This window comes from Culicoides brevitarsis, chromosome 1, assembly GCF_036172545.1.
Source record: "Culicoides brevitarsis isolate CSIRO-B50_1 chromosome 1, AGI_CSIRO_Cbre_v1, whole genome shotgun sequence".
NCBI lineage: Eukaryota > Metazoa > Arthropoda > Insecta > Diptera > Ceratopogonidae > Culicoides > Culicoides brevitarsis.
In genome coordinates this window covers 39,841,953-39,867,787 of record NC_087085.1, presented here as the reverse complement: position 1 = coordinate 39,867,787, position 25,835 = coordinate 39,841,953, and the positions used below count along the sequence as shown (strand labels likewise).

The 25,835-nt window shown below is 27.4% G+C and overlaps 3 protein-coding genes across 3 annotated transcripts; all 3 read right to left on the bottom strand.

The window, feature by feature from the left end:
* Nucleotides 1-1,018: 1,018 nt before the first annotated feature.
* On the bottom strand, nt 1,019-4,504 carry LOC134838466 (CD63 antigen-like). Its single transcript, XM_063854003.1, has 4 exons — nt 4,146-4,504; nt 2,159-2,509; nt 1,569-1,769; nt 1,019-1,512 (listed from the first exon to the last, which is right to left on the bottom strand). The coding sequence occupies exons 1-4, from the start codon at nt 4,209-4,211 to the stop codon at nt 1,432-1,434; spliced, it is 699 nt and encodes a 232-aa protein (XP_063710073.1). The 5' UTR covers nt 4,212-4,504; the 3' UTR covers nt 1,019-1,431.
* A 6,929-nt stretch (nt 4,505-11,433) lies between these two features.
* LOC134827481 (xanthine dehydrogenase) lies at nt 11,434-20,218 on the bottom strand. The gene is made up of 7 exons (XM_063840150.1): nt 19,816-20,218; nt 16,769-17,859; nt 14,507-15,870; nt 13,925-14,085; nt 13,329-13,597; nt 12,962-13,274; nt 11,434-12,508 (listed from the first exon to the last, which is right to left on the bottom strand). The coding sequence occupies exons 1-7, from the start codon at nt 19,885-19,887 to the stop codon at nt 11,723-11,725; spliced, it is 4,056 nt and encodes a 1,351-aa protein (XP_063696220.1). The 5' UTR covers nt 19,888-20,218; the 3' UTR covers nt 11,434-11,722.
* A 1,463-nt stretch (nt 20,219-21,681) lies between these two features.
* LOC134827288 (xanthine dehydrogenase-like) lies at nt 21,682-23,400 on the bottom strand. Its single transcript, XM_063839871.1, has 3 exons — nt 23,189-23,400; nt 21,814-23,124; nt 21,682-21,756 (listed from the first exon to the last, which is right to left on the bottom strand). Exons 1-3 carry the CDS (start codon nt 23,396-23,398, stop codon nt 21,703-21,705), a joined length of 1,575 nt encoding a protein of 524 aa, XP_063695941.1. The 5' UTR covers nt 23,399-23,400; the 3' UTR covers nt 21,682-21,702.
* Nucleotides 23,401-25,835: the final 2,435 nt, after the last annotated feature.

The following is a 25,835-nucleotide window of genomic DNA, read 5'->3' as shown; positions in this document are numbered from 1 at the left end:
TTTAGTTTTGTGAAATTAAAAATTTAAAAAATATGTAAAAAAATTAATTTATTTTTTTTAAATTAAAAAATAATATTAAAAAAATAAATTTTTAAAATATTTAAATAAATAAAAATTAAATATATTTTTTCAAAGGTTTTTAAATTAATTTTTAATTTAATTAATTTTTTTTATTATTTTTTTTGAATTAAAAAGAAATAATTTTGACATATTTGAGCTTTTAACTCATTTAAATATGTTACATATTTAATTATATATCATATTTAATAGTTTCAGGGACACCTTTGGCTAATGAATAAATTAGAAATAATTATTATCTTACTTGATTCTAATAGAGCGTTTACTTACCAAACAGCTTATTATTATTTTTTTCATAAAAATAATATTTCTTATTTTTTTTTATTTTAACATTTTTTAACAACATTTATTTAAAATACAATAAAAATTCGATTTGATCGATTCTTGTTTAAAAAAAAATAATAAAATCTTCTTACAAAAGCTTGTAAATAACTTCTTTACAAATAAAATTAATAAAACTACATTTACATATAATTATCATATTATCTAAATCAGCAGGTAACTATTGTTAAATTCGTACCAATCATTGTTAGGCTGATACAAAAATTAAAAATGTTTTCGATTTCATTAGTTCAAAATTATTTTAACCATTTTTTTTTTCATTATTTCTCATTTAAAAAATTAAAAAAAATTTAAGAAAAATAGAAAAAATAAAATTTTAACTTTATATATTTTTTTTCTTAAAAAATGTTCAAAAATTAATTCAAGATTATTTATTTTCTTATTTTTTAGGAAGAATTTTTGAGGTAGTCAAACGTTTATTCTAAAATAAAAATTCTAAAATTATTTTAGAAAATGTTCAAAAATATTAAAATTTTTTATTAAATAATTTTTTGATAAATTTAAAAAAAAATATTTTTAAATTTTTCAAAAAATAAATAATTTTATTTTTAACAAAAAAAAATTTTTTAAGAAATCGAAAACATTTCTTATAATTGTATCGTCCTAATTTATTAAAATCTTTAAAATGCACATTTAAACGTGTTTCTAATCAATTACTATTAATTATTATTTATAAATATTGAGAGGCGTTGAACAACCCAGAATGTTGTTCTCATAAGAATTTTGATTATAAATGTGCGTCAAAATGCTTCAAAAAAGGGTAATTATTTTGCCATCGGCATCACGCAAAACGATGAATCTTGACTAATTTTGCGAGAATTATTCGAGTAATCTGTTAGGAAAACAAACACTATTTAAAACACGCACGTTCTGAACGATATTTAAGAATCTAATCGTGCACGTGCTAAAATTGCGGTTATCAATAGTAGTCGTAAAATTGTTAAAAGCTATTTACATACAATAATTTTGATCACATTGTAAAGGCAGATTGTTCGTAAAAAGTACTTTTTTTTAGGCGGATGAAAATTCTTCTCGTCGAATCTCATTTTTCCAACTGTTTTTTAGACAAACACTCAATATGAGTCCAGCGATCTGAAAGAAAAAAAAATCGTAAGTAATTTCATGGCTTGAAATTTTTTTTAAATTACCTCAAAAAATGCAATTCCAAATAAAACGAGACCAATTGTGGTGCCCATTCCCTCAATTACGGAAGCAACTTTTTCTGAACATCCAATTTTGTAGGATCGATTTACATGACAATCGTTTCCTTCGTCACTGCAACAAGTTTTGGGCAAATATCCCTCGCTGTCGACAAAAAAGTTTGTTCCTGTTAATCCACAGCATTCATACTAAAAGACAAAAAATATTTTAAAAATTAATTAAATTAAAAATATTTAATTTTTTAAGAAAATTTAAAAAAAATTATAAAAAAAATCATAATTTAATTTAAGAAAAAATTTTAAAATTGAAAAATTACAAAATTAAAAAAATAAATTTAAGTAACGTAAAAATTAAATTTTCATTAATTATTTTTTTTAATTAAATAAAATTAATTAAATTAAAATTAAAAAAAAATTAAAAAAAAAAATTAATTAAAATAAATTAAAATTAATAAATAAAAAAAATTTTAATTTTAATTAATTTATTAAATTAAAATTAATTAATTTTTAATTATTTTTTTTATTTAAAATTTTACAAAAAAAATTTAATATTTAATTTTCATAAAAAAAAATCTCACCGATCTCTGAATATTATCAATTTCATCTCGTCCCGCTTCTCCTTGGTTGAAAGTCTTTGCAATCTCATTTTTGCTCACGGCAACTGCGTCATTTATGAATGCAAGAACAATTATCGCGACAATTATTTTCAAGATAATTAAGGCACCAAGGGCAATTCCAAAGACAATCAGGCCCTTTTCCGAATCTCGTATCACGGAAAATGACCCGATCGCTGCTACCAAGAAAATTATGAACCCAAAGATAATTAAGGCAACTGCCAATGCATAAACTGTCGATTGTGGACTAACTTGTGGGTTGTTAAGGCTGCCAATCACTTTTGCACCGAGAATTATCGCAATTAATCCGCATATCTAGAAAAAAAATCAAATTATTTTGATCAATTATTAAAGTTCAATATCAACCGAATTCAATGTTATTGTTATTTAAAATAATTCGCAATATTACAATAGAGTCGTACGTTGAATTCATGAACCTGAAATTCGGGTTCTATAAACACGCATCGTAATGCCAATTAATTTTATTGTATCAAAAACCGCAACAATAAAGTAGATGTTGTATGATTTTATTACCAACTTTGACTTTGATGAACTTTACTGAATTACAGTTGTAATCATCGCACAGAGGTTAACATGTCTATAAGGGAATATCTAGATTTTTCCGGTTTATTGATTGATTTTGAAGCTAAAATATGCCGGCAAAATTAATAAAAAAGCAAATTTTGCATTGAACTCTCGATATTTTTTTATTTTTAATTTTTAACATAATTTAAGGATTAAAAAGAAAAATCATACTTGCTTTAAAATTTTTAAAATCTTTCCTTTAAAAATCGTCTAACTTTAGGAAGCTGGTTTAATTTTTTTTAAAATAAATTCTTGAAAAAAAAATTTTTTTTGCTCGATTTTTTTGAAATTTAAAAATAAATTATAAAAATTAAAATTTTTGAAAATTACGAAAAAATTTTATAAAATATGTAAGAAAATTTAAATCTCAATTTTTTTGTCAATTTTTCAAAATTTTGATTAAATTATGCTCAAACATATAAAATTGTAAATAATTTTCATCTCAATTTTTTTTATTTTTTTTGATTAAATTTGCTCAAAGTAATTTGAAAGATTTATTTTAATGCAATGCTAATTAATTAATTTAATAATTATTTTAGTACTTTTTAATCATTTTTGATGAAAAATTTTCATAGGAAAAAATTTTTTTAAATTTATTATTTTTTTTTTTGAAAAGTTTAAAATAAAAATTAATTAATAGTATCTAATAATATGATTTTTAAAAGTTTATTGTAATACAAAAAATTATTAAAAATTTTATTTAAAAAAATTAAGTAAAAAATTTAGGAAGTATTGCCAAAAATCGAGATGAAAAGAAAAAAAAAAATTAAAAATTCTTTAAAATTTTTAAATTTATTTTTCTTAATTTCAAAAATTTATGAAAAAATATTTGTTAATAATCTTCAAAGAATTTTGTTCTAAAAAAATTCAAATTCCTCTCCCCCTTTTTCTGTGTCTATAGATCACGTATATTCTGTACGTATTACCTCCCTCCCCATAAAATTTTAATTTTATCAATGGATGGCGCCACAGTTGATTAGATAACTCCATTTTATCAATTTTGAGCGCGAATTATGTTCTACCATTTAAAATTTAATCACGTTCTGTAACAACTTTTAAATAACACTTGACTTATTCAGGACAAACGTTTAATTCAAACATTAACGTATCGATTTTTTGGCATGTTCAGTCATCAATTTGTCGCGCCTTTTTGACGCCACAGACACCATCACCCCCTGTTGAACTGCACCATTTGCTTTAACAACATCAACATTGCTCATTATGATTATTTTCTTAGAAGTTGATTTAATTAGTCCGGTTTCACGTTTTTGTATTTTTAGAGTTTATGTCATTATTTTTTTTCTATGACAACATCACTTTTTATTAATCAATATTTACACTTGACTCGCACAAACATTAAACTCACCATATATAATCCATCGTAGAAAATGGAGACCATTTTAATCGTCTGAAGTTCCCACTTGAATGCCATTTTGCAATCGATTGCTGCTTATTTTTATAACTTTTCAAAGCCACTGCCGAGCAAATGTTTCGTATAAAATGTGTACTGTTTACGATTTGTGTGGAGATTCTTTTGCAAAAACTTATTAATATTATCGCGTTTTATCTTGTTTTTTGTTATTTATTTATTCTTGTCTGGATTCTTAAGCTGCTCGCGATACGTAGACTGCAAACACGAGTCGATTCGAACAAAAGTACGGTTAAAATTTCACTTTCATCGAAGAGAAAAAATTCTAGTTTACTTATTAAATATGGAATTTTTGTGTTTTTATGAAAGTTTGGATTAGCAAAAAGGCAAAAGAAATACTTTCACAGAAGACTTTTTTTTTATTTTTGAAGGAAAAATACTGACTTCGAGAAAAATTTCATTTATGAAATATATTTTTAAAATTTTTTTGTAAGTTGTAAATCATTATATACCAACAACCTCCACTTTATTGCAATTTTTTGCAAGTGTCAAATATTTTTAAGAGACTAAAATTAAACTTTACTTCACACAAACTTTGGAAGACTAAACAAAAGTTACGAAAAATGTGAATGGGATCGAAAAATTGACGGTTTACTTGGATGAAATTGTAACTGGGGGAAAAATTCAAATAAATTTAATGCAGAAAAAACGTTGAAACATGAATAGTCGTCAGAATAAAAAAACTTAAGATTTTTATTAGTTTAAAAAAATCAATTTAATTTAATTTATTTTATTTTTTTTATTATAAATACGGTAATTTGATTAAATTTAATTTTTAAAATCAATTTACAAACAAAAATCACAGTAGCAAAAATTTTTAATTTTTTCCTAAAAATATTTAAAGATTTTAATGTTTCAAAATTTAAAAATAATTTTTTTAATAATTAAAATTTAATTCATTAAAAGATACGAATAATCGAAAAAAAAATAGAGAAAGTAGTCGTCTAAAGAACGATATACTACACCGCATTTCGATGTTGCATATCTACGCTTTTTTGTATTCTTCACTTCACAGTTTTGTACTCCTCACTTCACATTTTCGTACTCCTCATGACCCTTTCACAATTTCATACACCTCACAACCTAATGGACTGCCCACAGACCTTCAGGGTAAACAAATAACTGAGAATTACAAAATTTTTTTCTTCGAAATGCGGTAAAAAAACTAAAAAAAATGGTAACAATAAAAAATTAATAAAAAAAATAATTGAAAATATTTTGTTTTGTGACAAAAAAAAATCTAAATTTAAATGTAAATAAATAAATAAATTTAAATTAAAATGAGCAGTAAAAAAAATTAAAATTATTAATGAAAAAATTTAAATTAATTTTTTTTTGTAACAAAAAAAAATAATAACTAAATTAATTTAATTTATAAAAAAAAACGCAGGAGCCATTTAAAGATGTTAGCAAAAAAAATTGATGAAAAAAAATTTAAGTCAAAATCCTCTTATTATGAGGGCTCACATACCGATTTTTCAAAATTTTTTCAACTTTTGTAGATCACGGTTCTCCAGCTCAAATTGAAGGTTTTGGCATTAGAAACAACTTTTGTTTTGGACTTTTTCTAAATTTTGCGTTTTCGATGTACAGGAGCCATTTAAAGATGTTAGCAAAAAAAATTGATGAAAAAAAATTTAAGTCAAAATCCTCTTATTATGAGGGCTCACATACCGATTTTCCAAAATTAAGCTAGATCACGGTTCTCCGTCTCAAATTGAAGGTTTTGGCATTAGAAACAACTTTTGTTTTGGACTTTTTCTAAATTTTGCGTTTTCGATGTACAGGAGCCATTTAAAGATGTTAGCAAAAAAAATTGATGAAAAAAAATTTAAGTCAAAATCCTCTTATTATGAGGGCTCACATACCGATTTTCCAAAATTAAGCTAGATCACGGTTCTCCGTCTCAAATTGAAGGTTTTGGCATTAGAAACAACTTTTGTTTTGGACTTTTTCTAAATTTTGCGTTTTCGATGTACAGGAGCCATTTAAAGATGTTAGCAAAAAAAATTGATGAAAAAAAATTTAAGTCAAAATCCTCTTATTATGAGGGCTCACATACCGATTTTCCAAAATTTTTTCAACTTTTGTAGATCACGGTTCTCCAGCTTAAATTGAAGGTTTTGGCATTAGAAACAACTTTTGTTTTGGACTTTTTCTAAATTTTGCGTTTTCGATGTACAGGAGCCATTTAAAGATGTTAGCAAAAAAAATTGATGAAAAAAAATTTAAGTCAAAATCCTCTTATTATGAGGGCTCACTAAGTCAAAATCCTCTTATTATGAGGGCTCACATACCGATTTTCCAAAATTAAGCTAGATCACGGTTCTCCGTCTCAAATTGAAGGTTTTGGTATTAGAAACAACTTTTGTTTTGGACTTTTTCTAAATTTTGCGTTTTCGATGTACAGGAGCCATTTAAAGATGTTAGCAAAAAAAATTGATGAAAAAAAATTTAAGTCAAAATCCTCTTATTATGAGGGCTCACATACCGATTTTCCAAAATTAACTTTTGTAGATCACGGTTCTCCGTCTCAAATTGAAGGTTTTGGCATTAGAAACAACTTTTGTTTTGGACTTTTTCTAAATTTTGCGTTTTCGATGTACAGGAGCCATTTAAAGATGTTAGCAAAAAAAATTGATGAAAAAAAATTTAAGTCAAAATCCTCTTATTATGAGGGCTCACATACCGATTTTCCAAAATTTTTTCAACTTTTGTAGATCACGGTTCTCCGTCTCAAATTGAAGGTTTTGGTATTAGAAACAACTTTTGTTTTGGACTTTTTCTAAATTTTGCGTTTTCGATGTACAGGAGCCATTTAAAGATGTTAGCAAAAAAAATTGATGAAAAAAAATTTAAGTCAAAATCCTCTTATTATGAGGGCTCACATACCGATTTTCCAAAATTAAGCTAGATCACGGTTCTCCGTCTCAAATTGAAGGTTTTGGCATTAGAAACAACTTTTGTTTTGGACTTTTTCTAAATTTTGCGTTTTCGATGTACAGGAGCCATTTAAAGATGTTAGCAAAAAAAATTGATGAAAAAAAATTTAAGTCAAAATCCTCTTATTATGAGGGCTCACATACCGATTTTCCAAATTTTTTTCAACTTTTGTAGATCACGGTTCTCCGTCTCAAATTGAAGGTTTTGGCATTAGAAACAACTTTTGTTTTGGACTTTTTCTAAATTTTGCGTTTTCGATGTACAGGAGCCATTTAAAGATGTTAGCAAAAAAAATTGATGAAAAAAAATTTAAGTCAAAATCCTCTTATTATGAGGGCTCACATACCGATTTTCCAAAATTTAGATCACGGTTCTCCGTCTCAAATGAACGAAACAACTTTTGTTTTCTTTTTCCGTTTTCTCATTTAAAGATGTTGCAAAAAAAAATGAAAAAAAATTTAAGTTTTACCGATTTTCCAAAATTAAGCTAGATCACGGTTCTCCGTCTCAAATTGAAGGTTTTGGCATTAGAAACAACTTTTGTTTTGGACTTTTTCTAAATTTTGCGTTTTCGATGTACAGGAGCCATTTAAAGATGTTAGCAAAAAAAATTGATGAAAAAAAATTTAAGTCAAAATCCTCTTATTATGAGGGCTCACATACCGATTTTCCAAAATTTTTTCAACTAGATCACGGTTCTCCAGCTCAAATTGAAGGTTTTGGCATTAGAAACAACTTTTGTTTTGGACTTTTTCTAAATTTTGCGTTTTCGATGTACAGGAGCCATTTAAAGATGTAGCAGAAAAAATTGATGAAAAAAAATTTAAGTCAAAATCCTCTTATTATGAGGGCTCACATACCGATTTTCCAAAATTTTTTAACTAGATCACGGTTCTCCGTCTCAAATTGAAGGTTTTGGCATTAGAAACAACTTTTGTTTTGGACTTTTTCTAAATTTTGCGTTTTCGATGTACAGGAGCCATTTAAAGATGTTAGCAAAAAAAATTGATGAAAAAAAATTTAAGTCAAAATCCTCTTATTATGAGGGCTCACATACCGATTTTCCAAAATTTTTTCAACTTTTGTAGATCACGGTTCTCCAGCTTAAATTGAAGGTTTTGGCATTAGAAACAACTTTTGTTTTGGACTTTTTCTAAATTTTGCGTTTTCGATGTACAGGAGCCATTTAAAGATGTTAGCAAAAAAAATTGATGAAAAAAAATTTAAGTCAAAATCCGAGGGCTCACATACCGATTTTCCAAAATTTTTTCAACTTTTGTAGATCACGGTTCTCCAGCTTAAATTGAAGGTTTTGGCATTAGAAACAACTTTTGTTTTGGACTTTTTCTAAATTTTGCGTTTTCGATGTACAGGAGCCATTTAAAGATGTTAGCAAAAAAAATTGATGAAAAAAAATTTAAGTCAAAATCCTCTTATTATGAGGGCTCACATACCGATTTTCCAAAATTAAGCTAGATCACGGTTCTCCGTCTCAAATTGAAGGTTTTGGCATTAGAAACAACTTTTGTTTTGGACTTTTTCTAAATTTTGCGTTTTCGATGTACAGGAGCCATTTAAAGATGTTAGCAAAAAAAATTGATGAAAAAAAATTTAAGTCAAAATCCTCTTATTATGAGGGCTCACATACCGATTTTCCAAAATTAAGCTAGATCACGGTTCTCCGTCTCAAATTGAAGGTTTTGGCATTAGAAACAACTTTTGTTTTGGACTTTTTCTAAATTTTGCGTTTTCGATGTACAGGAGCCATTTAAAGATGTTAGCAAAAAAAATTGATGAAAAAAAATTTAAGTCAAAATCCTCTTATTATGAGGGCTCACATACCGATTTTCCAAAATTAAGCTAGATCACGGTTCTCCGTCTCAAATTGAAGGTTTTGGCATTAGAAACAACTTTTGTTTTGGACTTTTTCTAAATTTTGCGTTTTCGATGTACAGGAGCCATTTAAAGATGTTAGCAAAAAAAATTGATGAAAAAAAATTTAAGTCAAAATCCTCTTATTATGAGGGCTCACATACCGATTTTCCAAAATTAAGCTAGATCACGGTTCTCCGTCTCAAAATGAAGGTTTTGGCATTAGAAACAACTTTTGTTTTGGACTTTTTCTAAATTTTGCGTTTTCGATGTACAGGAGCCATTTAAAGATGTTAGCAAAAAAAATTGATGAAAAAAAATTTAAGTCAAAATCCTCTTATTATGAGGGCTCACATACCGATTTTCCACAATTTTTTCTACTTTTGTAGATCACGGTTCTCCAGCTCAAATTGAAGGTTTTGGCATTAGAAACAACTTTTGTTTTGGACTTTTTCTAAATTTTGCGTTTTCGATGTACAGGAGCCATTTAAAGATGTTAGCAAAAAAAATTGATGAAAAAAAATTTAAGTCAAAATCCTCTTATTATGAGGGCTCACATACCGATTTTCCAAAATTTTTTAACTAGATCACGGTTCTCCGCTCAAATTGAAGGTTTTGGCATTAGAAACAACTTTTGTTTTGGACTTTTTCTAAATTTTGCGTTTTCGATGTACAGGAGCCATTTAAAGATGTTAGCAAAAAAAATTGATGAAAAAAAATTTAAGTCAAAATCCTCTTATTATGAGGGCTCACATACCGATTTTCCAAAATTTTTTCAACTAGATCACGGTTCTCCAGCTCAAATTGAAGGTTTTGGCATTAGAAACAACTTTTGTTTTGGACTTTTTCTAAATTTTGCGTTTTCGATGTACAGGAGCCATTTAAAGATGTTAGCAAAAAAAATTGATGAAAAAAAATTTAAGTCAAAATCCTCTTATTATGAGGGCTCACATACCGATTTTCCAAAATTAAGCTAGATCACGGTTCTCCGTCTCAAATTGAAGGTTTTGGCATTAGAAACAACTTTTGTTTTGGACTTTTTCTAAATTTTGCGTTTTCGATGTACAGGAGCCATTTAAAGATGTTAGCAAAAAAAATCATGAAAAAAAATTTAAGTCAAATCCTCTTATTATGAGGGCTCACATACCGATTTTTCAAAATTAAGCTAGATCACGGTTCTCCATCTCAAATTGAAGGTTTTGGCATTAGAAACAACTTTTGTTTTGGACTTTTTCTAAATTTTGCGTTTTCGATGTACAGGAGCCATTTAAAGATGTTAGCAAAAAAAATTGATGAAAAAAAATTTAAGTCAAAATCCTCTTATTATGAGGGCTCACATACCGATTTTTCAAAATTTTTTCAACTTTTGTAGATCACGGTTCTCCAGCTCAAATTGAAGGTTTTGGCATTAGAAACAACTTTTGTTTTGGACTTTTTCTAAATTTTGCGTTTTCGATGTACAGGAGCCATTTAAAGATGTTAGCAAAAAAAATTGATGAAAAAAAATTTAAGTCAAAATCCTCTTATTATGTAGATCACGGTTCTCCAGCTCAAATTGAATGTTTTGGCATTAGAAACAACTTTTGTTTTGGACTTTTTCTAAATTTTGCGTTTTCGATGTATAGCCATTTTTAGCAAAAAAAATTTTATTATGAGGGCTCACATACCGATTTTCCAAAATTAAGCTAGATCACGGTTCTCCAGCTCAAATTGAAGGTTTTGGTATTAGAAACAACTTTTGTTTTGGACTTTTTCTAAATTTTGCGTTTTCGATGTACAGGAGCCATTTAAAGATGTTAGCAAAAAAATTGATGAAAAAAAATTTAAGTCAAAATCCTCTTATTATGAGGGCTCACATACCGATTTTTCAAAATTTTTTCAACTTGTAGATCACGGTTCTCCAGCTCAAATTGAAGGTTTTGGCATTAGAAACAACTTTTGTTTTGGACTTTTTCTAAATTTTGCGTTTTCGATGTACAGGAGCCATTTAAAGATGTTAGCAAAAAAAATTGATGAAAAAAAATTTAAGTCAAAATCCTCTTATTATGAGGGCTCACATACCGATTTTTCAAAATTTTTTCAACTTTTGTAGATCACGGTTCTCCAGCTCAAATTGAAGGTTTTGGCATTAGAAACAACTTTTGTTTTGGACTTTTTCTAAATTTTGCGTTTTCGATGTACAGGAGCCATTTAAAGATGTTAGCAAAAAAAATTGATGAAAAAAAATTTTAGCCAAAATCCTTTAATTAATTATTTAAATTGCTCAAAATGAGTCATAATAAAATAGAAAAATTTTTCCGCATTAATTTTTTAAATTTTTTATATAAAATTTTATGAATTTAAAAAAAAATATTCCAATATCAGGTTTAAATAAAAAAAACTTTACGATTTTATTAGTTCTTCAAATATTTTACTTTCTTAAGAAAAAAAAATTAAGTTGTTTGAAAATTTTAAAAATTACAGAATAGTTAACTTTTTAGCATAATTTTCATTTACCTTATTAAAATTTTTTAATTATATTACCTTATTATGTTTAAATAAATGAAAAAAAAATATAAATAGAATAGAATTTTCTGAAAAATTTTAAAATCTAGAAAATATTAAATTTTCAATTTTTTTTCTAATATTTTGATATTTATTTCTATATTTTATTAAAAAAAAATAGCTGATTTCAACTCTTTTCAAATTTTCAGCAACTTTCAGGGCATAACGTTCCACGGCGTTACTTTTTCCTCCTCTTGCGTAAACTCTTTCGTAAAGTAATCCATGCAAGCGAGTCGAATGCGAGCAGAAGTCAACGGCGAAACCACATCAAACCATCCATAATGATCGTCGCAATGTTCATCCTTACGAGCTGCCGCAATCGCTTCCTTCAGAGCGAAGAAAACAGACGAAGCCAAAAACAATGGAGGCTCTCCAACCGCTTTCGAGGAATAAACTGCACGCGGATTCGGAGCTCCTGTCAACAAAGCAACGTTAAATTCTCCCGGAATGTCAGCGAAACCCGGCAATTTGTACATTCCCGGTCCCTTGGAGAGAATTTGTCCCGTTGGCGAGTAAATCATCTCCTCAAGCGTAAACAAACCCATGCCTTGAATGAAACCTCCTTCGATTTGACCAATATCGATCGCGGGATTTATGCTCGAACCCAAATCCATGACAATGTCGACGCGACGCACTTGATGATCGCCCGTCAAAACGTCAATTTCGACCTCGGAACAAGCAGCGCCGTACACGAAATAATTGAAAGGATTTCCAGAATTTGTTTCCCAATCGTAACCGATGTCAGGAGTGGCGTAAAAGCCCGTTGCTGATAACGAAACGCGATCCATGTAAGCTTTTCCGATGATTGATTTCCATGGTTCGTTCGGATATTTTTTCTTGTAAGGCGCAAGACGTTCGTTAATGACTTTGCATGCGTTGATGACAGCCATGCCGTTCAAATCGCTACCAGCTGAAGCAGCAGTTGCTGAAGTGTTTGGTACCTAAAAAGAAAAAAAAAATAAATAAAATTTAAAAAAATAATTTAATTAATTAAAATTAAAATTTAATTCAAATCACGTAAAAAAAATAAATTAAAAATTAATTAATTATTATAAAAATTATTTAATTTTTTTTTTCATTTTGTTTTAATATGTATAAATTAATTTAAAAATTTTTTTTTTCATTTTTTTTAATTTATTTTTTTTTATTTAAAATTTAATTTATTTTTTTTAATATTAAATAATTTTTAAATTAATTATTTTTTGAAATAATTTTTTTTTATTTTAAAAATTAAAATTTTTTTTTTTTTAAATTAATTTTTTTTATTTTTTTTTTTAATTAATTTTTTAAAATTTATTTTTTTTTTAATTTAAAATTTATTTTTTTTTATTTTTTTTTTTTTTTTAATTTTTAATTAATCGCTTATCATTAAAAAAAAAATTGAAGAAATTTACCTTATCAGTTGCCGTTTCAGCAACATGAATATTCTCAATTGGAATGCCGAGTGTTTTTGAAGCGACTTGAATCATCTTCGTATGCAATCCTTGTCCCATCTCCGTGCCTCCATGCGACAACAAGACACTTCCATCGGTATAGACATGCACCAAGGCTCCCGTTTGGTTCAAGAAAAGTGCGGTAAATGCAATTCCAAAGCCAGTTGGAACAATTGTGATGCCACGTTTACGCCAGCGATTCTGTTTATTGAACTCTTCGACGGCTTTGCGACGTTCAACGAACTTTGAGCTTTCCATTACTTCATCCCAGCATCTAATTTAGACACAAAAAAATTAGATTTCGCTTGAAATTCAGACAAAAACTCACCTTTCAACGTTACAATTGATGTATTTTTGATTGTAATGCGTGGCATCTCCCTCACGAATTATGTTAATTTTAACAATTTCGGTGTAATCTTTTTTCGTCAAGAAGGCAACTTTGCGTGCGATGTGTTCTCCGAGGAACATCCCTTGAGGACCTCCAAAGCCACGAAAAGCGGTGTTGCTGGGAAGGTTTGTTTTGCAACTCCAACCTTCGACATAAACATTTGGAATGTTGTAGACGTTATGGAAATGGAACATGGCACGTTCAAGAACCTAAAAATCAAATTTTTAATTAAAAAAAAATATAAAAATAATTTAAAAAAAAAATTAAAAATATTTTCAAATTTACGAAAATTAAAATTTTCATGATTTGTTATTAAATTAAAATTAAATTAAATTAAAATTAATTTTAAATAATTTTTTTTTAAATTTAAATTTAAAAAATTAATTATTATCAAAATTATTTGAATTAAAAAAATATTTCGATTTTTTTTAAATAATAATTTTTAACGAGCCTGATTATTTAATTAAAAATTTTTTTATGTCAATTTTTTGAAGTTTTCAGTATTTTTAACTTTTAAATATTTTTATTCAACTTACAGAAATTGACAAATCAGTCGAATATCCTGCATTTTGGTAAATAGTGACACGACATCCGATGATTTTTCCATCATTTGTACAAGCAACGCGATATTTGAACAAAAATGGATGACGAGTGCCTGTCATTGCCATATCCTCATCACGATCCAGCATGCAACGAACTGAAATAAAAGTTAAAAAAAAATAAGAATAAATTAAAAAGAAGAAAATAATTAAAAAAAAATAAATAAAAAAATTAATTTAATTTTAAATAAAATTTAAAAAAGTTTTATAAAATTTTTAAAATTAAAAATAATTTTTTAAATATTTTTTTTTTTAAATTAAATTTTTTAAAAAATTTTTTTAATTTATTTTTTTTTTAATTTTTTTAAATTTTTTTTTTAAAAATAATTTTAAAAATTTTAGATTTTTAATTTTTTTGAAAATTTATTTTTTTTCAATTTTTTTTAATTATTTTTTTTTTAATTATTTCATTTTAAAATTTTATTTTGATATTTTTTTTATTTAATTTTTTAACAATTTTTAATTTTTTTTTTTAAATTTAATTTTTTTTAATAATTTTTTTTATCAAAATTTCCTTACCTGGTCGTTGTAATTTGTAAGCGGCAAAAGCACAAGGCAATGTAACAAGCGCTCCACGAGATTCCTTTCCTCCGAAACCGCCTCCCATGCGTTTAACCTTCGTCGTAACTTTCGCAATGGGCATTCCCAAGACATGCGACACGAGTTTCTGAATCTCCGATGGATGTTGCGACGAACAATAAACCTCAAGTTCATCCGAATCCCTTGGCACAACCAACGAAGCTTGCGTTTCCAAATAAAAATGCTCCTGCCCGCCCATTCGAGCTTCTCCGTCATAAATATGATCCGCCTTGCAAAACGCTTCCTCCAAATTTCCCTTCGTAATGACACGTGGCTTGTCAAAATGGAATGATTTGTGTTTGATGGCATCCTCGATCGTCACAATTATCGGCGAAAGTTCCTCATATTCGACTTTTACCAATTTCGCGGCACGTTGCGCGTGAATTTGCGTATCAGCGACAACTACGCCGATCGTTTGCCCGACACTCGTGACTTTTTCTTCAGCAAAGAGGAATTCGTCGTGGAAAATTGGTCCAATCATGTTACGCCCGCGATCCGAAAAATCCTTTGAACTGTAAAAAGCTTCGACGCCCGGTTGCTTGAGTGCTTCACTCGGATCAACTTTGAGGATTTTCGCATGTGCTTTGGTGCTCAAGACGAAAGCAAGATAAAGCTCATTTTCGGCACGAGGCATGTCATCCAAGTAAATTGCTTCGCCCGTGACTTGTTTGAAGGCAGAAGCGTGAATTTTCGGTTGTCCAACTGAATCAAAGTCTCCATCGCCGACACGTTTTTCGAAAAATTGCGTACTTTTGGGATTCAAAGTGTGAAAAACATCCGCTCCGGTGACTTCATTCTCCTTCAATTTCGGATGTTTGGGCAAAACTTCACTCAAACGCCCATAAATCTTCAAAAAAGCCTTGAAAAGCAAACTTCCCGTTAAGGTGCGACGATACAAAACCATTCCGCCGGGCGTGCTTGGACCCAACGGCATATCTTCATCCAACAAATCAACCGCTTTGGAAATTGTTTCTTCAGTCCATGGTTTGCCGATGAAATGTTCGGCAGTTTTGACAGCGAGAACAGTTGTTGGAGCCATGCCTCCAAAGCCGAACGAAGCTTTTTCGACAATATTTGTGCCATCTTGGAATGTAACGTTGAAGGCACCATTTACGATGGCGATGTCATCATCGCGACGCTTGGCTTGTTTGTAAGCGTAGAAATATTGGTTTTTGTTAGTTTTGGGAATCAGGAGCGAAATGAGAGTTTCATCGGGTTCGATGACATTTCGACGGTAGCCTGTGAAGAAACCAGTTCCCATGCGGACTTTGCGAACGCCACGATCGAGACTTTGTACTTCGAGTCTGAAAAGAGGTAAGAAAAATTTCATTTTTTTTAATGAAAAATTTTTAAAAAATTAAATTTTAAGAAAAAAAAATAATTTCAATTTTAAAAATTTTTTCTATTAAAATCTAGTTTGTTTAAAAAATTTATTTAAATAAAAAATTAATTTAATTGTATTCAAAAAAAAATAAAATAAAAAAATAAATAAAAAAATATTAAAAAAATAAAAAAAAAATTATTTTAACATATGATTTAATAATAAAAAAAAATAAACTAATATTACTGAATGAAAATATTTTTTTTATTAAAAATATTTATTTTTATTAGGTATTAATTAATATATTTTTCTTTTATAAAAATTTCGAAAAATGTTTAAAAATATTTAATAAAATAATTAAATTTGTATGAAAAATTTTTAAATTAAATAAATTGAAATAAATAAGTTGTTCATTTTATGGATTTTTTTTAAATTTTTACGAAAATAATTTTGAGTTTTTTTATAGAAGAATTAAAAAAAAAAAAATTTTAGAGAAAATTAATTAAAACAAAAAAGAAAAAAATTGAAAAAAAATTATTAAAAATTAAAATTAATAATTTAAAAAAATTTAAAAAAAAAATATTTTAAAAAAAAAAAAATAATAAAAAAAATAAATTATTTAAATCAATTTTTTTATGAATAATTATAAAATTTATTTAATTACATAATAAAATTAATTGAAAAAAATTAGAAAATATAAATAATAAATAATCAAACTAAGAATCTTTTTTTCGAAAAAATATTTTTAAATTTATAAAACGAAATGTTTTTTTTTAAAAAAGTTAAATTTTAACAAAAAAAAAATAAATAAAAAATAAACAAATAAAATAAAAAATTTAATTTATTTATTTATTTAATTTAATTTAAATTTTAATACTCACTCAATTCCTGCTGCAGTAAAAAGTGGATTCAAATCCGAAATGGGACTTCCCGTCATGATATTTCCTCCAACCGAAGCGACATTCCGAATTTGTTTTCCCGCGAAATAATGCATCATATCAACGACAGCTTTATAAATTCTTGTTTCCTCTTCCGGAGCTGTCTCAATTTCCCTCTTCAAAAATGCCTCCGTATCTACCAAAGTCGTTGCTGATCCAACTTTAATTCCTTCTGCGGTTTTTTCGATCGTCGTCAACTCCGGAATGAGACTTGGATTCGCAAAAACGGGATAATGTAAATTTTTGAACTTGATTTCGACGCCAACTTCCGTATTTCCAACAACAATTTTCGTATGTGGATAAACTTTTTTAATTTTCAGCAAATCTTCGAGCTTTGTCGGGCGATACCAATGACATCGAGGACCACAAAAAAGAATCGAATCGTTGTCTAAAGTGCGAAATTTCTTCAATTCCGGCGGGAAAATCGGTTCTTGCGACGGATCGTATGGCAAAAATTTCGATGGTTCAAATAATTTGTCGTTTTCATCCATAACCAAGTTTGTTCCATTTGTCCCGTTTGTCGTTCCATTTCCGTTTTTCTGCATTTTGCAACATTTTTCGCCCATGCCACAAGCGCCATCTTTCGTAAAAGTGCGATATCCCTCGATAATTGGTCGATATCCCGTGCATCGACACAAATTTCCTTGAAAAGCGATTTCCATGTCTTTCATCGTTGGCGTCGGTTTGCTTCGAAGCAACGCATACATCGACATGACAATGCCCGGCGTACAAAATCCACATTGCGAGCCATGAGCTTTGGCAATTCGCTCTTGAACCGGATGCAATTTCGTCTTTGTGCTGCCAATTCCTTCGATTGTGACAACTGCCATTCCGTGCATCGCACAAACGGGCGTCAAACAAGCGTTGACAGCGACGTGAACTTCCTTGCCGGCTTGAATGTCGAATTTTGAGACCATTACCGTGCAAGCGCCGCATCCTCCTTCAGCGCATCCGAGTTTCGTGCCTGTCAAGTGCAATTTTTCGCGTAAATATACCAAGAGAGTTTGTTCGGGATCTGGCGAGGGATCAACGACCTGCGTGTTTTGAAAAGAAACATAAAAAAAAATTTGAATAAAAATTCGTTTGTGAATAAATTAAGAAGCACGTGCTTTAAAAGACGAGAAAAAAATGAGAAATAGTAAGACCTTTGCTCATTGAATAAATATTTGGGACCAATTCTAATTTTATTATCTCATTATTGAAAACGAAATTGATAAGAAATCGACGTCACTTTTGATTTTGTTGAGGATTTAATGTGAAGAAACCCGTTTTTAATCTGAATTTTGTTCAGTGAGTGACGAACATTTACAAATTGAGATTAATTTATTGAAAATTTTATATTACTTTTATATTGGTTTTGCGTTTTTGTAATTATTTTTGATCCCTTATAATTTTATTTTACGAAGTTAAAAATTAATTAAAAATTAAATTTAATTTAAAATTAATTATTTTTAATTTATTTTCAATTATTTTTTTTTAATTTATTTTTTTTTAGAATTTTTTTTTATTTTTTTAGTAAATAATTTTAAGCACAGAATATAAGAAAATATTTTTAATTAAATAATTGAAAGAAAAAATTCTTTTTTTATAATAATAAAATATCCAGGGAAATATTTTTTATGTGCCCTTTTGTGTGTGCCCTTTTTCGTTTTAAATTTGTTGATTCGTGTCATATATATAATAATTTTTTTTGCCGAAAAAAATTGAATTAATTAATTTGAGAAACACGAAATGCGGTAACTTTGTTCGTCGTGCTTCTGACGACGACTTTATATATTTTTTTAAATTATCATAATAATTTTAGAAAATTAAATAATAGGTAAATAAGAAAAAAAAATTTAAGAAATTTTTTAAAAGACATTTTTTGTAAAATTTACATAAATTTAATTATGAGATGTGTCTAAAAAAGATTAAGAAATATATTTTTACATATCAGGTTTATATTTTTGGTCAATTAAAGAAAACAAATAATCAAAAAATTTTTTTTATGATATCTTTCAGTATAAAAAATTTTAAGAAAATTTCATATTAAATTTTTATTCTTTTCGCAAAATTATTTAATTTTAAAAAATTCAATGATATTTAATTCATGAATAAAATTTAACACGAATTGATCAATATATTTTTTACGTATGCCACTTAATTAAAAAAAAATAAGAAAATATTTTTAAAACTTATTTTTTATTTTTTACGAAAATTTTTGATAATTAAGTAATAATTTTTTTATAATTTAAAATTTAATTTATAAAAAAAAATAAAAGTAAAAAAAATAAAATTATATTTTTTTTTAAATTTTAATAAATTTTAATTATTTGATTAATTAATTAATTAATTAAATTTAATTATTTAATTAATAATATTAATTTTGAATTTTTTAAATTATTATTTTTTTTTTCAATAAAATATTATTTATTTCACATTTTTGCTTTAGATCTTAACCAATTTCTCAAATTTTTTAAAAATATTTATTCAGAAATTTTTATTTTTTTTTAAATCAATAAATCAATTGCTCAAAACGCATAAAAACAGTAAATGATCTTGAGAAAGCACTTCTTATCTTTTTTTTTATTTTATCACCTCTTATCGGTCGTCACACATGTTTAATAGTAAAAAAAATCAAAAAGAATAAAAATTAATCTTATACGATAAGAATACGTCTCTTCTTCTCATTCATGATTTATTTATAACACTACGTTTGTTTTCGTTCGGTGCTAAAGAGACACGAACGAGCAAAACTGATAAGCACGTTTTACGTGAAAATATTTGCCGAATCAGAATAAATCCTCATTTTTACGTGTTTTGTAAGTTTTTTTTTTTGATTAATTTTAATCGTCTTTGTTGTTTTTACAGTAGCCGCGATGCAAAAACGAGATCTTATCAGCAGAAATTAGTATCTTCTTGCAAATCACTTGAAAAATATTCAAGAGGTCAGCGTTACAATGTTGTGTTGTGTTGTTTCCAGTTGTTCGATGGAGACGACTTGTTTTTACCTTTTTGCCATTCACGAAGAAGACCAACGGCTGACCCGTCACAAAACCTTCAACTTTCGTCAATTCTGACATGTTTATTAAATTTTAAATATTTTTTTCGTATTTTTTTGAGTAAAAGTTGGTCCGGAGTCACTTGAATGACCTTTGATTCAATTTTTAATTTTTTTTTCTTTCAATTTCTTTTCAGCTGATTTATTTCTTGTACTTGTCCCGTACAAGCAAAATAGCAAATTGATCTTCGACAACTTTTTTAATAGAGGCGTTATCACTACTCGGTCACTTTTTTTTCGCTATTTTTTCATATACTTGATTAAGCACACACAAAAAAAAAATCTAAAATATTTTTCGTGACAGCGTTACACGAACTTCGATCGAGTTTGAAACACGTTCCGTCAGCAACTGATCGCTCGACTCTCCGGATCGACTAATTTAAGGCAAAGAATCTAAAATGTGTCGTAGTTACCGGAGTAGAAACGCACACGAGCGAGAGACAAGTAGAGAAGCAATTGACCCCTGGCTGTGTAGAAGAGCGACTATGGAGATAACGAAGTGTCTCTCTTACATGCTTCAGTTTAAGTTTAGTTGATAAATGCGACGATGTAAATATGTGTGATCGTTTATTAAGTGTTTGAGTAAATTGGTGTTGGTAATCATCTGTTTTGAGTGAGGAGAATCGTATCTACGGAGATCTAGTTGGAGGTAAATTTTTGTCGGTGACATGTTTGAACGAAACAAATATTTTGGTAGACAGCTGTTTAAATGATGATAAAATGATGGGAGAGTAATTTGTTTTTGAGGTAGGCAAATAGTACGGTAAGTAGCTTTAAATTTGTTTATGAAAAGGATTTAAATTATTTATTATGTTATTCAAGCGCACTTTTTTTTTTTATTTTTTTAAAATATTTTTTTTATAATTTTAATAATTTTTTTTATTTTAATTTTTTTTTTAATTTTTTTTTTTAATTTTAATTTTAATTTTAATTTTAATTTTAATTTTAATTTTAATTTTAATTTTAATTTTAATTTTAATTTTAATTTTAATTTTAATTTTAATTTTAATTTTAATTTTAATTTTAATTTTAATTTTAATTTTAATTTTAATTTTAATTTTAATTTTAATTTTAATTTTAATTTTAATTTTAATTTTAATTTTAATTTTAATTTTAATTTTAATTTTAATTTTAATTTTAATTTTAATTTTAATTTTAATTTTAATTTTAATTTTAATTTTAATTTTAATTTTAATTTTAATTTTAATTTTAATTTTAATTTTAATATTTAATTTTAATTATTTAATTTTAATTATTTAATTTTAATTATTTAATTTTATTTTATTAATTTATTTAATTAATTATTTAAATTATTTAAATTTTAATTTTATTATTTAATTTTAATTATTTAATTTTATTATTTAATTTTATTATTTAATTTTAATTATTTAATTTTATTTATTTTAAATTTAATTTTAATTTTAATTTTAATTTAATTTTATTTTTTAAAATTTTAATTTTAATTTAATTTAATTATTTAATTTTAATTTTAATATTTAATTATTTAATTTTATTATTTAATTTTATTATTTAATTTTATTTTAATTTATTTTTATTATTTAATTTTATTATTTAATTTTTTATTATTTAATTTTAATTATTTAATTTTAATTATTTAATTTTAATTAATTTAATTTAATTATTTAACTTTAATTAATTTAATTTAATCATTTAATTTTAATTATTTAATTTTAATTATTTAATTTTATTATTTATTAATTATTTAATTTTAATCATTTAATTTTAATTATTTAATTTTAATCATTTAATTTTAATTTTAAAAAAATTTTAAAAGATATTTAAAATTTAGTAACTTTGACTCAAAAGCATATATATTTTAAGCTTGAACGGACCAATATTTTTTCTTATCCTCATCGTCATTTGTTTTAACCTAAAAAAAATTAAAATTAAAAAAAACAAGAAAAAAAATTATTTTGAAAAAAATTACCATTTCTGTAAATTTATCACAACACGCCATCCTTATACGAGCTGCAGTTGCTGGAACATTAAACTCAAACTCTCCTTGAATCCCATTTTCCTGTCTTGCAGCAAAAATCGCTTCTTGTATGGCAAAAAACACAGAAGACGACAAATGCAACGGAGGTTCTCCAATCGCTTTTGACGAATAAACTGCACGCGGATTTGGAGCTCCCGTCAACAGCGACACATAAAATTCCTCCGGAATGTCATTAAATCCCGGGATTTTGTAGTTACTCGGTCCTCTCGTGATTTGCCTTCCATTTGGCTCGTAAAGGGTTTCTTCCATCGTGTAAAATCCGTAACCTTGAACAAAAGCTCCCTCAATTTGCCCAATATCTACCGCTGGATTCATGCTACTTCCGCAATCCATGACGATGTCAACTCTTTTGACGACGTGATCTCCCGTCAAGCAATTTATTTCGACTTCAGCACATGCCGCGCCAAAAACGAAGTAATACCAAGCGTTGCCTTCGTTTTTCTCCCAATCGTATCCGATATCGGATTGTTTGAAAAATCCCGTTGCCGAGAGTTGAATGCGATCCATGTACGCTCGAGAGACCCATTTTTCCCAAGTCTCTTCGGGAAATTTTTCCTTATAAGGCGCAAGGCGATCGATGATTTTTTGACAAGCTGCTATGACAGCAGGTCCGTTCAAGTCGGAAGACGATGAAGCGGAAGTTGTTGTTGCATTTGGGACTTTATCCGTTGCCGTTTCAGCAATGTGAATTTTTTCCATTGGGATCCCGAGCACCCGAGAGGCAATTTGAACCATTTTTGTGTGAAGTCCTTGTCCGATCTCGACTCCGCCATGCGTTAAAAGGACCGAACCATCGGTATAAACGTGCACTAAAGCTCCTGCTTGATTGAGAAAAACTGGAACAAAACCCGCGCCGAACATTGTGGGCAAAATTGTGATTCCCCGTTTCTTCCAACGATTATTTTCATTGAAATTTGTGACTTTTTGGAGCCTTTTACGGTAATTTGAGGTTTCAAGACACTCTTTGAAGCATCTTTCAACGTTGCAATTCAGGATTTTTTGATTGTAGAACGTTTTTTGTCCTTCGCGATACAAATTTCGCGCAATTAAATCAACATAATCGACTTTTAAGACACGCGAAATTTCACGAATCATCTTTTCCGCCATCATTGTAGCTTGGGGCGATCCAGATCCGCGATATACTGTATTGCTAACGGTATTTGTTTTGCAAGTCCAACCCGTGACACGAACATTCGGGATATTATAGCAATTTTGGACGTGCATCATTGCTCGTTCAAGGACCTAAAATATTTTTTTTATTAAATTTTATTGAAAAATCTTAAAATTTTGTTGAAATTTTACTCACCGCACACGAAAAATCCATCGTGCATCCAGCGTTGATCCATAATTTCACATCCAGTCCCAATAAATCTCCCGCTGCGTTGAACCAGACTTTATATTTGAACAACATGGAGCTTCTTGTGCCACTCGAGATCATATCTTCCTCTCGCGTTAAGACACATCGGATTGGGCAGCCCAATTTTCCTGCTGCGAAAACTGCGGGAAGGGCAACCATCAAGCCTTTGGATTCTTTGCCGCCGAAACCGCCCCCAATGCGTTTGACACGAACATTAATTCGCGATTCTGGTAAGTTGAGGAGACGCGCTGCTTCTTTTTGAATTTTCATGGGCCATTGGGTTGAGCTAAAGATTTCAAGTTCGTCAGAGTCCTGAAAAATTTTATTTTAAATTAAAAAAAAAAAATATTTAAAAACAGTAAAAAAAAATAAAGAAAAATTTAATAAGACCGGATATGGATTTTTTGTCAAAATAGTGTCAAAGTAATTTTTGTCAAATCTTGCTCCAAATGGATAGAAACTTATCAAAAGGCTCTAATTTATCATTTTTAATCATTTTTTTAACTCAAAGCTGCCAAAAAATTGAAACTGAAAAAAAATTTTTTCTTTGACATAGTTTTGTTTTAAAAACTAAATCAAGAGAAAAAAAACTGTGTCAAAAACTGTGTCAAAGCAATTTTGTCAAATCTTGCTCCAAATGGATAAAAATTTGTCAGAGGGCTCTAATTTATCATTTTTAATCATTTTATAACTCAAAACTGCCAAAAAATTGAAACTGAAAAAAATTTTTTTTCCTTTGACATAGTTTTGTTTTAAAAACTAAATCAAGAGCAAAAAAAACTGTGTCAAAAACTGTGTCAAAGCAATTTTTGTCAAATCTTGCTCCAAATGGATTGAAATTTGTCAGAGGGCTCTAATTTATCATTTTTAATCATTTTATAACTCAAAACTGCCAAAAAATTGAAACTGAAAAAAAATTTTTTCCTTTGACATAGTTTTGTTTTGAAAACTAAATCAAGAGCAAAAAAAATGTGTCAAAAACTGTGTCAAAAATTTTTGTCAAATTTGTGTAAAAATTTTTAAATTTTTGTCAAATTTTTGACTCCGTTTGATCTTGCTCCAAATGGATAAAAATTTATCAGAGGGCTCTAATTTATCATTTTTAATCATTTTTTTAACTCAAAGCTGCCAAAAAATTGAAACTGAAAAAAAATTTTTTCTTTGACATAGTTTTGTTTTAAAAACTAAATCAAGAGCAAAAAAAACTGTGTCAAAAACTGTGTCAAAGCAATTTTTGTCAAATCTTGCTCCAAATGGATAAAAATTTATCAAAGGGCTCTAATTTATCATTTTTAATCATTTTTTAACTCAAAACTGCCAAAAAATTGAAACTGAAAAAAAAAAATTTCTTTGACATAGTTTTGTTTTAAAAACTAAATCAAGAGAAAAAAAAAAAAATGTGTCAAAGCAATTTTTGTCAAATCTTGCTCCAAATGGATAAAAATTTGTCAGAGGGCTCTAATTTATCATTTTTCAACTCAAAAGTGCCAAAAAATTGAGACTGAAAAAAAATTTTTTCTTTGACATAGTTTTGTTATAAAAACTAAATCAAGAGAAAAAAAACTGTGTCAAAGCAATTTTTGTCAAATCTTGCTCCAAATGGATTGAAATTTGTCAGAGGGCTCTAATTTATCATTTTTCAACTCAAAAGTGCCAAAAAATTGAGACTGAAAAAAAATTTTTTCTTTGACATAGTTTTGTTTTAAAAACTAAATCAAGAGAAAAAAAACTGTGTCAAAAACTGTGTCAAAGCAATTTTTGTCAAATCTTGCTCCAAATGGATAAAAATTTGTCAGAGGGCTCTATTTTATCATTTTTAATCATTTTATAACTCAAAACTGCCAAGAAATTGAAACTGAGAAAAAATTTTTCCTTTGACATAGTTTTGTTTTAAAAACTAAATCAAGAGCAAAAAAAACTGTGTCAAAAACTGTGTCAAAGCAATTTTTGTCAAATCTTGCTCCAAATGGATAAAAATTTATCAAAAGGCTCTAATTTATCATTTTTAATCATTTTTTTAACTCAAAGCTGCCAAAAAATTGAAACTGAAAAAAATTTTTTCTTTGACATAGTTTTGTTTTGAAAACTAAATCAAGAGCAAAAAAAACTGTGTCAAAAACTGTGTCAAAGCAATTTTTGTCAAATCTTGCTCCAAATGGATAAAAATTTATCAGAGGGCTCTAATTTATCATTTTTAATCATTTTTTTAACTCAAAGCTGCCAAAAAATTGAAACTGAAAAAAAATTTTTTCTTTGACATAGTTTTTCAAGAGCAAAAAAAACTTGTCAAAAATATGTTTTGTTTTGCCAAAAACTGAAACTGAAAAAAAATTTTTTCTTTGATAGTTTTGTTTTAAAAACTAAATCAAGAGCAAAAAAAACTGTGTCAAAAACTGTGTCAAAGCAATTTTTGTCAAATTTTGCTCCAAATGGATTGAAATTTGTCAGAGGGCTCTAATTTATCATTTTTAATCATTTTTTAACTCAAAACTGCCAAAAAATTGAAACTGAAAAAAAAATTTTCTTTGACATAGTTTTGTTTTAAAAACTAAATAAAGAGCAAAAAAAACTGTGTCAAAAACTGTGACAANNNNAT